The 15291-nt window shown below is 46.9% G+C and overlaps 1 protein-coding gene across 1 annotated transcript in view; it reads right to left on the bottom strand.

Annotated features, from left to right (window-relative positions):
- Positions 1-15291, bottom strand: part of SETX (senataxin) — a 43961-nt gene that overhangs the window by 9616 nt on the left and 19054 nt on the right. The window contains exons 10-17 of the mRNA XM_045575190.1: positions 9060-9159; positions 6761-6934; positions 4707-4939; positions 3743-3910; positions 3097-3247; positions 2123-2227; positions 1810-1928; positions 200-271 (exon numbers count right to left, since the gene is read on the bottom strand). Of these exons, the coding sequence (XP_045431146.1) occupies positions 200-271; positions 1810-1928; positions 2123-2227; positions 3097-3247; positions 3743-3910; positions 4707-4939; positions 6761-6934; positions 9060-9159 (1122 nt within the window). The remainder of the gene's footprint in view (positions 1-199; positions 272-1809; positions 1929-2122; positions 2228-3096; positions 3248-3742; positions 3911-4706; positions 4940-6760; positions 6935-9059; positions 9160-15291) is intronic.

The raw sequence follows: 15291 nt of genomic DNA, 5'->3' as shown, positions 1-15291 counted from the left end.
TAAGAACTCATTATGAGGCTAAAGAAACAAATGTAAATATACATGTAATTACACCATCTCCACTTCTATATTTGTTTGAAATTTCTCAGAATGGACAAAACTTTAAATGCAATTGATAAAAGCCCAGAGGTTTTCTCAACTGTCATGATGGAGAAAAAGAAAAGAAAAAACAGGAAAATGCTCTACGTAAAGCACTTACCTCTTTAATTTTAGATGCAAGTTCCTGCCTTTCTTTTGAAACTTGGGCAATTTTTTCATCTAATTCGTGCCTCTGGAAAAAATCAAAGTTAAGTAAGCACTTAAACGCTCCCCAGGGGACTGCCGCCCTTCAAAGGGGAGCCTCTTCCCAAGTCTGCTCTCTGCAGCGAGGGCCTGGCGCTGCACACTGCGGCTCCAGAAGTGGGCGGAGGGATCCACACCAGCTGTCTGGCCAAGCAGCCTGCACACCTCCAGCTGCCTCTGGCCTTCCGCGTGCCCGTGCTGGAGCAGTAGCCCCGTCACAGCACCTGTAGCTCCTGACAGATTTCTCCAACGTTCCTGCCCCAGGGCCTGTTTGCCTTGACCATCCTGTACTTATACCCCTCGGGAGTTTGAGCTGTTTGAACTGACCAATCTGGCCTTAGCCTGGGAACCCCAAAGCACTCCAACTCACGGGCCCTAATAAAGGCACGCACCCCAGACCCTGCCTCCCTGCTTGCACTCTGCCTTGACCTCCGTGGCCCCTCAGGATGCGCTGTGTCTTTCCTCTGGGGCCTGTGAGGGATCCGCCTCTCTCATGGGCTGCTGCAGGCACTCTCAGCACCCGCACCCAGGCTCCTCTTGGCAGCAGGCACTGTGTAAATTCCGCCAGGGCCAGGACATGGCCTGTGCTCCTTGGGCTGTCGTTCCTTCACTCATTTCCAGGCAGGTCAAATGAGGCTGCCAATCACACCTCCGCCACCTCTGGCCACAGCTCAGGCGGTAATGCAGGCCTGGCAACCTCGGCACCTTTCCCAGCACAGGGATGTGCCTGCTGCACACCCAGGCTAAGGCCTTCTCAGCTGGGGAGGAGCCCAAGATGCTGGCGATCAGCCTGCTCTGGGAGAAGAAATGCTGACTCACAGACAAACAGATTAAGGTGGAGAAATGGCGTCATTTGCTAAAGTTAAACCTTCTAGATATCCCAGGTCTAGGTGCCAGTGAATTCCGTTTCTGTCTAACTTAACTTTTTTCTATATTAAAAAAAAAAAATTATATGCTGATTTGAGAGAAACATCGATGTGTTGTTCCTCTTATTTATGCACTCTACTGGCTGGATTCTTATATGTGCCCTGACCAGGGATTGAACCTGCAACCTTAATATTGGAACCTCACTCTTACCAACTCAGCTACCCAGCCAGGACTTGTCTAACTTAACTTGGATTAAATTTAATTTGTAATCGAAAGATACTTAGTGAATTTAGTACAATTTTAGTACAAGGCAGGCAACAGCAAACTACAGCCTATGGACCAAATTCAACTCGCCATCTGTTTTTGTAAATAAAGTTTTATTGGAACATAGCCACACCCTTTGTTTAGGATGGTCTATCTCCTGCTGTTTCTGTGCTACCACAGCAGAGCTGAGTAGTCGAAATAGAGATCTGCATCTAGACCATTTACTATCTTGTCCTTTTCAAAAAAGTTTAACTTTTTTGTAAGGCATACCACTTTGGTCTAAATTTTTATCAACAAATTATGCTATTCCACAATGAAAAATGGCATCAAATACTTACCAACTAGTTTGTGTACCTATGATATATTAAAAACATTCAGCAAGAACTGTTTAGCTACCTGGATTCCTCTTCCATATCGGCTTAAAGCACGCTGGCGGGAAAGCTCATCTAGCTGATGGTCTAGATGTTCCTTTCTTCTATGCATCTCCTGAACGTAAGAAGGTAAGTCTTTTTCTTAAAAAAAAAAGAAGGAAAAAAAGATAAATACTTGTATGCTCATTCACGCGCACACACACATGCATAATGAGAAGAAAAACTAGCTGTCAAAGCCACCCTACCTCTAGGTCTCCCCGTTAGCTTAAATGCCCAAGCCACTGTCCACTGTCCAAAAGGAAGCAGAGTTAACGTTAGTATGAACCGTATTCAGGACTTACTCATTCTGTGGTTAACTTGGTTGTCCAAGCTGAACTTTAGGACCTCACTATTAATAGATCTTTCTGGACCCAGACGTACTAGATTGATATCTCCACAGTTTCCTGTTGGTAAGAATCACACTTTAGAGATTAATGAGGACACAGCCAACCCCTCTCCATTGCCATGTGTACTTCTAAGCAAATACATCAATCAGAGGAGGGAGCTAATGTGAACTAATAAGCTGGATGCCTGGAATTCCATAGCATTTTAGATAGTCTTCGTCGCAACCCTATAAGATAAGTACTTACCATTTCTACTTAATGAAAGCTGGCGAGGTTGTAAAACACATGACATTGCAAAGTTGAGATTCCATTATCCTAATGTTTCTCAAATTATATTTTTTAGAACATTCCATGGTCTTAAGCGATCCTGCTAGCGGTTCTCAACCTGTGGGTCGAGACCCCTTTCACAGAGGTCGCCTAAGACCATCAGAAAACACAGATATTTACATTATGATTCATAACAGGAGCAAAGTTACAGTTAGGAAGTAGCAACGAAAATAATGTTATGATTGGGGGTCACCACAGCATGAGGAGCCGTATTAAAGGGTCGCTGAGTTAGGAAGTTGAGAAGCACTTGGACAGAGAGCTTACAGCTGGTCCTCTCACTTCCCACACTTCCATCCTCTTCCTCCGGGACTGTCTTCCAGAGTAAGGTAACCAGACGTCCCGATTCTTAACAATTTGTCTTTCCAAACACTGGGACTGTCCCACCAAAAGCAGGACGTCTGGTCACCTAATTCCAGAGGCTTCACTGCTGAAACCTCCCACCCAGCAGTGCCCGGCCCCGGGAAAGCGCTTGCAGTATTTGCTCAGGGATGCTAAGGACGGAGGGGACAGGTTACCACGGCAGGACTTGCTCTTTATCATTCGCAGCTGCCCACACTCAACAGTAAAAACAAACACTAACGCGCAGCCCCGAAGTGCCATACCCAGAGGGTTCTTCTTGTCTTTACACCTCTCTTTGAACTCGAGGATGATTTTCTTCATCAGCTCATCCACAGCTCCGTTGGAAGGCGCACACACAAGCACTCGGTTCTGCTTAATCTTGGCGTTGGAGTTCTCATCCAGCTGCCCCCTCTTCTGGTTCCGCATTCGCCACGTGCACCAAACAAGCAAAACAGCGGTGAGCCCGCCGTGCCAGCGCATCTCTCCTCCATGTCCACATGCTCCCAACAGGCAGTTCCCCTGTCTACAAGCATCTGCAGCTCGCACTGATACCGGCATTCCCTGGCACACAATCTCCTCCCAACCTCCTGCGCCTTACTCTGCTCAGAATTCAATCGGCCAAAATGCAGCAGGAAGACCCGCAGACGGCTGCCTGGCAGGTGTGGCTGTAATGCAACCGGAAGACCACGCTCTGGCCCTTAGGATTGGTTTCACCCAAGACAGCATTTTCTGCCCTTTTTATTTCCGAGAACCTCTCTCTCTGCTACCCCCTCCTGCACCCCCCATCCCCCCCGCCCCGGTAAAGGCCCACACAGTGACAAGGCACACTGACAGGAAGAGGCACACATCGGTCAATTCGAGGGCAGCGCGGCACGCCCTCCGCCACAGCACAGACCCCGGCGTCTCTACCTCGGTCAGCAGGCGGTACAGGAGGCCAACGATGGTTCTCGATTTCCCTGTTCCCGGTGGCCCGTGAATCAGACAGATCTTGGCAACCGCCGGGGAGTGTCTCACCATGGCATACGCGGTTTCTATTGCTTTCTTCTGGTCCTCGTTGAAATCCTTTAGGAAGGCAGTCTGCACACAAGACAGGAGTGAGAATGACAGGGCAGGGCCCAGAGGCCCCCTCCACCTAAAACCGCCTCCATCACGGACAGAAAGGTAGTCTGCAGGCTTTGGCCCCGCAATGAGCCCAGCGAATTTTCACTGGGATTCTCCTAACGATGACAATCAGCTGTTCTATACGACTCTGCTATTTCTTCTTCGGATTTCCCATTTTAGTCACCTCTCTCCTCAGACAGGAAAACAAGTGATCCGGTGGAAAGAGCATGGATGTGGTGCGGATCTGAGCCTAAACCTCCGTGTTTCTCACAAGCGATGGCTCTGAAAACTCTGGCCCTCTCTCAGCCCCGACTTTGTAGATCTAGGGCTCCTTGAAGGGGGAGAACGGACTGAGATGACACACGTGAAAGCCCTAGCACACTGCAGGGGTAACAATACTATGCTCCTTCTGCCTTCCTCTGTGTTAGCTTCCTGGAATTTATATGAGGCTCTTCCAAGGAGCTATGCGTACCTGCAACCCTCAATGCTCCTACGCCAGAACCTTAACACCTAATGCCATCAAGGCAATGCTCACCTAACATGTTAATGTTGCTCCTCAAGCACACTTCCAATCTTTACAGCACCACACCTCCTCCTGAGGAGCAAGCTGACCCACTCACACACACTTTGCGACACCAAAGACCGCTGAGCACTAACCCTCCTTGTGCACAAAGTGTGTGTCTGCTGCTGACCAGAGACAGGCAGCGGACACCCACGGCACGGGCTTCCCCCCTGACAGGAGGCTTTCTCTGTGATCACAGTCCTCACTCACAATTCTCTCCGACGACGTGGTCAGCAGGTCTTTCGTACAGAAGTCCATGGGGTTTGGATTCAGAATAGCTCTGGCCAGCTGGTTTCGACTATTCAACAAAGACATCGCTTTCAGCTTCCTCTGTGTCGTTACCAGAGAACTGACGACAACACATTTCACGGTGTCATTCACACTGGCTGGGAAGCTGTCCTGCGTCTGGATGGAGAGGGAGCACTCGTATTTCCCTTTATGCACTAGAGCAAGACAGAGAAAAAGCCATTTCAGTTCCCAGGAGTAACAATGTCCAGTTAAAAGGCTATTCAGAATTGGGTATTTTATAGCGTCTGGTTTCTTAGGACATGCTACATAAATAACTCACTCAATAACTACCTCTTACAGGCCTTCTCAGAGCGGCAATGTTCCTCTCCTCAGGAGGCTTCTTTTTTAGCAGAGAGGCAGAGAACCAACACACACCTCAGCGGTGCTGAGCGAGTGCTCTGAAGAAAGCAGCAAGGGCTGAGGGCGTACCGAGGGGGTGAGGTGGGGACCGCAGCAGACACAAGTCAGGGAAGGTCTTCCTGATCCGGCCATACGTAAGCAAGGACTTGCAGAAGGGCCACTCAGGTGGCTCCTGAGTCATCCAGGGGCAAGTTCATGGCCGGGGGGATTGGGTGCAGGAGCGGAGTTGGGGCCTGGATTCGGGGACATTACAAAGGAAGATTTGATAGGATTTGCTGATGGGTTAGGTGGGGAGTGTAAGATGAAGAGGCTCTGCCTAGCAAAGGAAGAGCAGATGTTGGACAAGGTTTGAAAGGCAGAGATGTCTGATGGTTGGCTACATGAGGAGTTCAGGGAGAGAGACTACTTTAGAAATATGCATTTGATAATGTAAACATTTGCAAGCGTCAAAAGCACGCCTGTGTTCCGTTACTGCTCTCTAAACGCATCCTGCACGGAGCCTGCGCTCTGGTCACACCGACAGTAAGCACGACCAGCTACAACACAGCCTGATGCTGAACTTAAAGGAGCCTCGTTGCTGTTTTTAAAATGTGATGTGAAAGGCAAAAAATAACAAACTCATGTTCTCCTCCCTGGGACTAAAAAGCATCCATGTCAGAAGGGCAGCCTGGCCTACAATGAAGGACAAGCACTTTGCAGCCGAACAAAAGGAGGCTGCAAGTCTGGGCTTCCATGTAATGCTGAGAATGACCGTGGCTGCAGCACTTGGCATGCCTGAACTCTCACTTCCTGACAGGTGGGAACAAATAATTCTTACTGCTTTGCAGGGCTTGGGAGGATGAGGCACACAGTAGGTGCTCATTAAATACTAACCCAGGGAAAGAAGTCGAGACAACCATTAGATGGGGTGATGTAAACAGTAAACCCGTCACGCTGCCTCACATTTAGTCACACGTTTAGTCTTCGCATTCATAACGAGCCACAAAGCCAAGGTTAAAATGTGATGTAAGATATAACAAACAGGTGGCTTACAAGTTGTCTGTTTCATAACAAATACAATGCAGATGAAGACATATACCATAAAGAGAGAACATTGCAAAGGAAGCTTTTAAGTTATAAGTCTAGAGCAATAAATACTTGATCTTTTCCAGATGAGTCTAGAAAAAATAAAAGAGGACTCTGAATGGCAAGTCATCAACCTAGAGGTCCAGTGAATGTACAATTGACCCTTGAAAAACACAGGACTTAGACGTGCCCAACCCCCTCCTCGCAGTTAAAAACCCAGGTATAACTTTTGACTCCCAAAAATTTAACTATTAATAGCCTACTGTTGACCAGAAACCTTACCTATAACACAGGTGATTAGTACATATGTTGAATGTTACATGTATTTATAGTGTATTCTTAAAGTAAGCTGGAAAAAACATAATGTATTATGAAAACCATAAGGAAAATACAGTTACAGTTTCTAAAATAAATCCGTGCACAGATGGACCCACACAGTTCAAACGTGTTGTTCAAAGGTCAACTGCAGAGCAAACGCAGGCTGGGACAGACGCCTTGAGGGAAACAGGGGAACTGACACTGGACGTCTCCAGTGTCTGTTAGGTACTTACTGACGGACGTGCGGCGAAACTTCTGGACGTAAGCACACTGATAGTCCCGGGAAGCCGGGATGGAGTTCCGCTCCACATCCCTCTTCTCCCCTTTCGGCCTCTCAGGAACCAGAAACACCAAGTCATTCTCCTTCGGGTGAAGCTGTTTAGACAGTTCATATTCCTCAAGAAAAACTAGAGGACAAGAAGAAGTCAGCATTTACCTTAATGGAATTGTTTTATTTTTCAAACTATAAGAGGAATTTTATTCAGAAAGAGGTAGGGAAGTGAGCCAGCTGGCACATAGAAAGCTGCAGAGGCCAAAGGGCCCAGGAGCTCCGGAGAGGGGACGGCAAAGGTGACAGCATGCCAGGGGAGCAGGGCGGACAGGAACCCGCCCCCAGTATCCTAAGGGCAAATGCAGGAGCCAAGGCCGTGCCAGCCCCAGCGCGGAGGCGGCCCCAGCGATTCCCACACTTCAGATCGGCAGTCTACAAGACTGACTACAGACCATCATGTTCCTTACAGACGCTGAAAAGCCCAGACAGATGAAAATACAACACTTAACGTTTAGAAGTAGCTGAAACATTTACTTCCCTTCACGTTTATTTGTTTTTAATTAAGAAATTTTACCTTTTGTTCCCCACTTCCAAAACCCCAGGGAAAACCCAGAAGCAGCCCCAGTACACATAAGAATGCTGAGCCTATGGGTAGCGTTTCAAACAAGTGCAAAGAGCAGCTGTAAAGTGAATGGGCGGGAAAACAGAGCAAGCACCAGATTACCACGTTCAGTGCCAATCGCCAAATCCACAGCGCCACACTGAGCTCAAGCAGGAAGTCCTGGCAGGAGGCAGACGGAACCACTAAACCAACATGCTTTTTGATGCAGCACATAAGGAGTGTCTGCTTGAAGTCCTCAGAGCACAGACAAGAATGAAGAATTCCTCCGCTGAGATCCAGAGGGGCCACCGCCTCTCCCTAGGAGCTCTGAGCTCCTCGGGAAGCAGCAGCCGGGGCACCTGGGCCGACCTTCTCACTGGGCACACGGTGCCTTTCTTCCCCGTGTGTATCTTTACCTTTTCTCCCCAAGTCCTAAGGGCCCCCCGGGACTTGCAACCAGGTAGAATAGCCCTCACCCTGAGCCCCGAACCCGGGTCCCAGGCCCCCTTCTGACTGCTCAGGGGCTGACCGCAGCCCAGTCTTGGCTCCCTTCTTCGCGGTAACATTTCTCGGGAGCCAACCAGAGCCCCCAGCGGCTCTCCTGCTGCTGCTTCTTCCCTAATTCCTTCCTTTGTTCACCGTCCCCAGCCTTAACAGACAACCTCTAAACACACGTACAATTTTCTAAAAAGACGACGGCTGCAGTCCAGGGCCCCCCGCTGCAGGGTGGGGCCATGAAGGACCACACCCGAGGGGGAAGCGGAAGTAAACTGCCTTCCGGTGGGCAGCCCAGCTTCCCGTCCCCTCTGTCCTTCCGAAAACCTCCTCCCTGAAGCCAGGCCCCACGCCTTTAACACGGAAAGCTTAGCCCAGGCCGATCCGCACACAGGGTGCGGACAGCTCTCACCCCGCCGTCTGCTGCCTCCTCTCTGGATGGTGAGGGGGATCTTTGTGACCTGCAGCAGGCACAGCGCATCTCTCACTCTCACACACACACACACACACACACACACTACATTTGTTATGTTAAAAATACATTCTTACAAAGAATAAAGTAAGAATTTTTAGGACATCACTGAGAGTCAAAATGCAAGCCACAGCGGCAGAAGGGCTTGCATGGGATCGTATGAAGAACCCCTGGAACCATAAGAAAAAGACAACAGAAATAAAGTAAGCTGGAAAAGAGCCCCAACAGGCACTTCCCCCAAGCGGTTACTGAGGCACACCGTCTGTCCCTCATCACCATGCTCTCATTTTAGAGTTCTGAATATGTGGCTTATAACTGATACATAAATGCAATTGGGTGTTTTACACTGATCGTGAAAGACAGACAGTAGGAATATTTACTCAGAATCTATAAACACTACATTACAACCCACCGCTCATCCCATCTCACCCCTTCACTCGCCCTCTCTCCTATGCCTAGCTTCCATGAACACTTTGCCTGTGGTATCCTATTTACAGAATGATTAAATCCATAAATGTTCTATTCATAAATGTCCCAGTAATTGTCCTCATTAAGGCTTTAAACAGATTCTTTGTAAGAGGTTACAAATTCATCTTAAGAAACCTATGCACCAGAAAAACCAGTGATACTTCCTCAAATAGAAATGTCCAATTACTACAGGATATGCTCCAAGTTACACAAGAAAGAACTTACCCACAAACTCCCAGTATTTTTTATATTCTGCAGGAAATTTTCTTAACTTCAACTCATAGAATTTTCCTTTGTTTGGAGAGTTGATCCATTCCTGTGCTACCTATACAAAACAAACAAACAAACAAAAAAACCCAATTGAAAAAAACAGACACATCCTGGAAAGCCAATGCTAAACAGCAAAATTTCCCCAAACCACAGCAAAATCCACACCTAGAAGCCCAGGTGCCAGAGACACTGACAGTTAATTGGGGATTCCAGTTTCCTGATCAGCACTAAGGGTCTTAGAAGTGGCTGCTCCATCAGAACAAAGTAAAAAACTGAACAAAGCGGAACATCACAACTCCTCTTCCACCAACAGAGGGAGGCTGCCCCTCAGAGCTGGGGACAGGCAGGTGACACAGACAGCCACGCTCACAGAGCAGGCCCTGTTGGTAAAGACCTGTCAGGTAGGAAAACCTGAACTTTCACCGACAAGCTGCCGGAGGCTTGGCGTGGACAACTCTAACGTTAAAAACTCGAGGCCTAGCGGGGCCCAGGGGAGGGGCCGCACGCGGTGGGCTCTACGCCGGGAGCGCTGCCAGGTGCTCCGTGAACACTAGGAAATCCCGTTGCTTCCAGCAGCCGGAGGGGAAGAGAATCCATCTTGAAACCCACCAGAGCATCCCACTCCAATCTTCCTCACAAGCCTGCTGTGTGGGGAAATGTTCTACCAGAGCCTAACCCGCTGGGGGAGAGAGAACCTCAGACATGTGCGGGGAGAGAAATAGCCACCTCAGCCGCTCTAGCCTCGTGTCCCGCTCGGAGGTGAGGGGTTGTCAAACATGCACGAGGCTCAGTCCAGAGGCGGGGAGATCACGGGACTGCAGACACTGGCTCTCCCGACACTCCCACATCACCGAAGGCCTAGTGCCTGCGGCTCCTGTCATCAGACTATCATGGCCACCTTGCCACAAAATCTGCCAGGCATGCACAAAGGCAAAAAACACAATTTGAAGAATAAGCATCAGAACCAGTCAGATATGGCAGGGGTGGTGGAACTATCAAACCAAAGAATTCTAAAAATTGCAGTTAATATACTAAGAGTTTCCTGAAAAAACGAGACCACGTAAGAACAGGTGAAGAATGTAAACAGACACACACGGTAAGAACAATCAGAGAAATGCTGGCATCCAAAGCGCTGGAGCAGAGATGAAGAACAAGGCCTGTGGCAGGCTCATTGTAGACTTGGCTGAGGAAGACTGTCTGAGCTCGAGGCTATCGCCACAGAAACGATCAAAGCTCAAATACAAAGGGAAAAAAGAGCATATCCCAGAATTGTCAGACAACCGCAAAAGTGCATCAGACATATAAGGGGATCCCAGAAGAGGGAGGAACAGAGAATATTTGAAGCAATAAGGACTGAGAGTTTCCCCAAATTAAAACCACCACCAGTTGTTTTCCTGAGGTTCAAACCTAACTGGGAATTGGACTTTTCATTAGGCAGTCCTCATCAGGGAGTGAGGGAGAGAGAACCAAGCTGGATGAGCTGGGGAGGGGAGGGAGGAGCTGAAGGGAGAGAGCAAGCTGCTGTGGTAAGAAACTGAAAGACAAATGTGCTAAGAGAAATGTAGGATTTACTGTTTTTTTGTTGCTCTGTAATTTATCCTTTGCCACCTCTTCAAAAGAATGTAAGTAAAAGGCCTCCATTACTTTAGAAGAAGAAAAAAATACACAAAAAACTCCCAACTCATCCAGTGTGGCTCAGTGGTTGAACATTGACCCATGAACCAAGAGGTTACGGTTTGATTCCCAGTCAGGGCACATGCCTGGATTGCAGGCTCAATACCCTATAGGGGGTGTATAGGAGGACATTATTCTCTACTAGTGGCCCAGTGCACAAAATCCGTGCACAGAGGGGAAGGGTTCCCTCAGCCCAGCCTGCATCCTCTCTAAATGGGGACCCCTTGGGATTGGGCCTAAACTAGCAGCCAGACATCCCTGGGACCACTGGCTCCTAACCACTCATCTGCCTGCCTGCCTAATCGCCCCTAATTGCCTCTTCTTACCGGCCTGATTGCCCCTAATCCCTCAGCTTGCCTAATCATTCCTAACTGCCCTCCCTTGCTGGCCTGATCTCGCCAACTGCTCTCCTGTCTGCCTAATTTCTTCCCCTACTGCCTCTGCCTGCCTGATCTTGCCCCCAACTGCCCTCCTCTGCCAGCTAATTTGGTTTTGATTGGTCAGTTTCTATGTCAGTCAGTGTCAAAAGCTCTGCTTTCTTGGTAGCCATTGGTTCCTCACAGTTGACCCAGATTTGGTTCTGATTTGTCAGTTTCTATGCCATTCAGTGTGAAAAGTTCTGTCTCTTAAGCAACCATTGGCTCCTCATAACTGACTCAGATTTGGTTCTGATTGGTCAGTTTCTATGCCAGTCAGCATCAAAAGCTCTGCCTCCTAGGTAGCTATTGATTCCTCACACTTCACTAAGATTTGGTTCTGATTGGTTAGTTTCTATGCCAGTCAACATCTCTGGACCTATCAATGGGGCCTGATAAGAAAGGCAGGCTGATCAGCAGCCCTGGTGGAGACCTGGAGAGAAATGGAGGCTCAGCTGCTGCCCAGACTGGGAGAGAAAGAGAGAGGTAAGTGCTGATCAAAAACTGCCAGAGAGGCAATGGATCAATCCCTGCTTCTCTCTTCAGGCCTCTTTCTGGCTCTAATTTGCAGCCCACTCAGCAGCCTCCATGGCAACTTAGTGTTGACTGAAGGACTGACTTGCGGTTGGTCGAGCCTTGGTCATTATGACCAGGGTTTTTATATATTAGGATTCCTCTCTAAAAGTCAATAAAAGCGTTTTTGGTTTTTGTTTTTTTTTTAAAAAAAAGCATATGGAAGACTATCACCTCTTTGCACCAACAAATGTGTCTTCCAGGGCTAGCTGAAGTGTGCCTGTAGCTCCCGAGGGCAGAGGCAAAGAAACATTACCGGTGGGTCGCCAGCATCTCAAGCAATACCTGGCACAGATGTCTGCTTCAAGTGAAACCTAGAAACATCAGCACCCCAAGGCCAGCTGTTTTAACTGCACTCCACTGCTTAGCAGGGTCGAGAAAAGAAGCAACTTCAAAGCCTGAATGGTACAATTAAAATTCATACTCACTGTTTCAAAGGCATTCAGTAACAGCAAAGGGAAGAAAACTTCAAAGTAATCTCCACAATCTTGAAATCTGATTGGCACGTGTCTTGAGATGGCCTGACAAAGACTTGCTGGGGGTCCACATTGGTCAAACTTCATAAACATCTCATATTTCCATTTCAAGACCTCTTTGACAAAGGTGTCAGAGATGGACTGTGATGATAAGAGCATGTTGATCGGAGAAGAAGAAAAAGGTCTGCTTTCAGCAAATGCGAGTTTGAAAGCTTGCCTGCTGGAATTACTTGGAGTTGGAGAATTAAGAATATTGCATAAACTACTCAGTTCAACCCTTGGCTTTGGAGACGACAGAGAGGCAGGCTGTGGTACCTTTGAAGCAGGTTGTCTTCCATTTGACTTATTTTTGGGGCCTGGAAGTATCAAGGCACTTTCCAAAGACTTGGAAAAATTAGCAATTCGTGAAGTACTGCTTGAGCTAAAAATCTTCGTAGTGGAAGGTCTCAAAGGTTTAGACATAGAAAGAGGCAGGGCAGGTTTACGAAAGACATCTTCATCTGCTGCTTTAGCTTCAGAGTGTTTTGAGCAGTACTCACCCTGGCTTTTCACCGTTTCCACACAATCTTTGTTCTTACATCTTGTACTACTCAAAGATTCTGACGGAGGCCGATTTATAGAATCTTCTACATGAACGCTTTTCTGATGGACTTCTTCAGTGAGTCCATCATCACCATTCTGCATTTGTGAACCTAAGTCCATATCTTCGGGATCGTGTTGGGTTAAAAAGATATCATCTCCTTCCATATCACCGTTGGGGTCAAGCTGTCCCCTTTTCCCAGTTGGCACCCCTAAATGATGTCCAGTCAGATTGCCACCGCCTAAAGGGTCCGCCAGAGTGCAGACTGTATTTTCACTGGTTGGTATTCTCCCATTTAACACGGGGGAACTATAAGGACTCAAAAGACAAGCATCACCAGCCACCTGAGAAACATATTTTTCCTTCCCAGGTCCTTGTTCAGGAGACACACATTTTATTGACTGATTTCCACTACCGTTTGCCATGACCTCAGTTCCTCCTTTGTTACTGTCATCTGCCCTATCTGTATCTGGTCTAACACTGTCAGAATTCTGGGCCGCATGTGGGCCTGCTCTTGTACTGTCTGTGCTGTCATAAAGTCCTTGTCTGTTTCGATGAGATTTTGATCTCCTCTTCCTTTGAAACTGAAGATCTTGACTCACGAGCAGTTTCTTATCGTTCGCAGGAAGACTCTGAGGAGAAATTAGTTTAGTCTTTTTTGGAGTACCAATTTCTCCAACCGTTTTGCCATGGTTGCGTAACTTATCTATAATGTCTAAAGATCGCTGAGACAACTCAAATGCCCGACGAGGAGCCTTTTTCAGACCAAGTTTCTCAGCCACTGAGGTTGGTTCAGGACAATGGCGAGATTTTTTTGGTAGCATGATAGCAGGAGTGCTCCTGCAACTTATGTAATGTGAACCTTTATTCTGCCCTTTTTTAGTATCTGAATGGGTTTTCTTAGGCGTTTTAGAAAAGGAGGCTCTCCGATCCACTTTGGAGTAAGTTCGATGCTTTCGAGGTGACTTCTTCAGGGAAACTCGAGTGGCTCTCTCAACACCTGACTCGGGAGATGTCCTTATGTCTGCAATTTTAGTATCATTTTCAGTTCGATCGCTCTCATGAAGAGTATCAGATTGGTCCTTGTTTCTGACAGAAGATGAAGGCCTTAAAGAATCTTCGGCCTTTGTTTTCTTTAATTGTTTTCTCTTGTGTTTTTTTACTTGAATTTCACAAACTTCCTCAAAAGAACTACCACTTTGTGGTTTTGCATGCTCAGTGCCCTCTGCTTCATTTTTAGTAACTTCTTCAGACATAGGGTAATCTGTATCATAACCCCAATCGTTTGTGATATCTGCTATATAAGTCAAACATGGATTTTTTTCATCCTCTTGAACTGAATTCCCATTGTCTGGTTTCTGATCTTGCCAAACTGAAAACACTTTCTGTTGGCTTTCAAACTCAAAAAGCTGAGAACCAGAGTCCTCAAACTCCTCTGTCTTTTCTTCCTTTGTTGGCTTCATGTCCACATTCATATTAACTATTGAAGTATCCTGCCTTGGCCATTCTTTCTCAAGGCACATTTTATCTTGTTTCATGTGTTTCTCAAAATCTAGAATTTGTTCATCATCATCATCATCATCTGAAATAATAATAACTTGTTCCTTGCAGGTTTCCCTGACATGATTTTGATTGGCTCTGAAACTTCTTTTATCTTTTACTTTTCTCTGTAATTGGGATGAGCTTTTTTGAGTTGAATCTAATGGAAAGTTACTGACACTGGCTTGAGCTATTAAAGATAACTTGTGGAGGTCTCTGTCTATCTGAGAATCTGTTAGGATGTCACACTGAGGACTGTTAGGGGCCTGTTCTGTCAGGTCAGAAGAAACACGATCAGTGCTCTTATTAATCTCCTTGTCTTTTGATCCAAGTAAAATCACAGGATCTTTACAGGAAGATGCTTTAGGCATCAAAGTAAATGAATTAAAAACTTTATTAACATGACATTCCTGTATTTGACAATCGTTCTCATGGGCAGAAGGAACATCTAACTCTTCCTTCTTCAACTGTTTCAGCAATAAACTGTTAGGAGATTTCAGTTTTTCATTTTTATGATCCAGACTATCATTAAAGTCTAAAGAAGAGTTCTGTATGAAGCTATCGCCGTTCTGACCTGCAGGATCTATCCTTGAACAGAAATTCTCAGGGTCGGAGACAGTCACTTCTCCCTTTAAGTCCACAGTATTTTTGACCAAGGCACTTTTCCTGTTTTGCTTCTTTATTACATGGGCTAACTTAGCACAAATTTCACTTTTCTGTGCTTTAGTTTTTGCCTTTGAGGTTTTGCCAACATCATTCTTTAGAGAGAAATCCTCCTTTGATGTGGGTGCCTTATCCAGAGAATCAGTGTTAGAATCAGTCAACAAATGTGCTGACCTAGTTACTCCTCTGTCACATCCTTCTTCTGGATCATTTCTGGAAGGACAGTTCTGTGGCATACAGGATTTATTTTTTACAGACTTCTGCTT

The sequence above is a fragment of the Pipistrellus kuhlii genome, unplaced genomic scaffold (genome assembly GCF_014108245.1).
Source record: "Pipistrellus kuhlii isolate mPipKuh1 unplaced genomic scaffold, mPipKuh1.p scaffold_m20_p_68, whole genome shotgun sequence".
Classification (NCBI taxonomy): Eukaryota; Metazoa; Chordata; class Mammalia; order Chiroptera; family Vespertilionidae; genus Pipistrellus; species Pipistrellus kuhlii.
The sequence above is the reverse complement of the archived record's forward strand: the minus strand, read 5'-3'. Positions and strand labels throughout refer to the sequence as shown.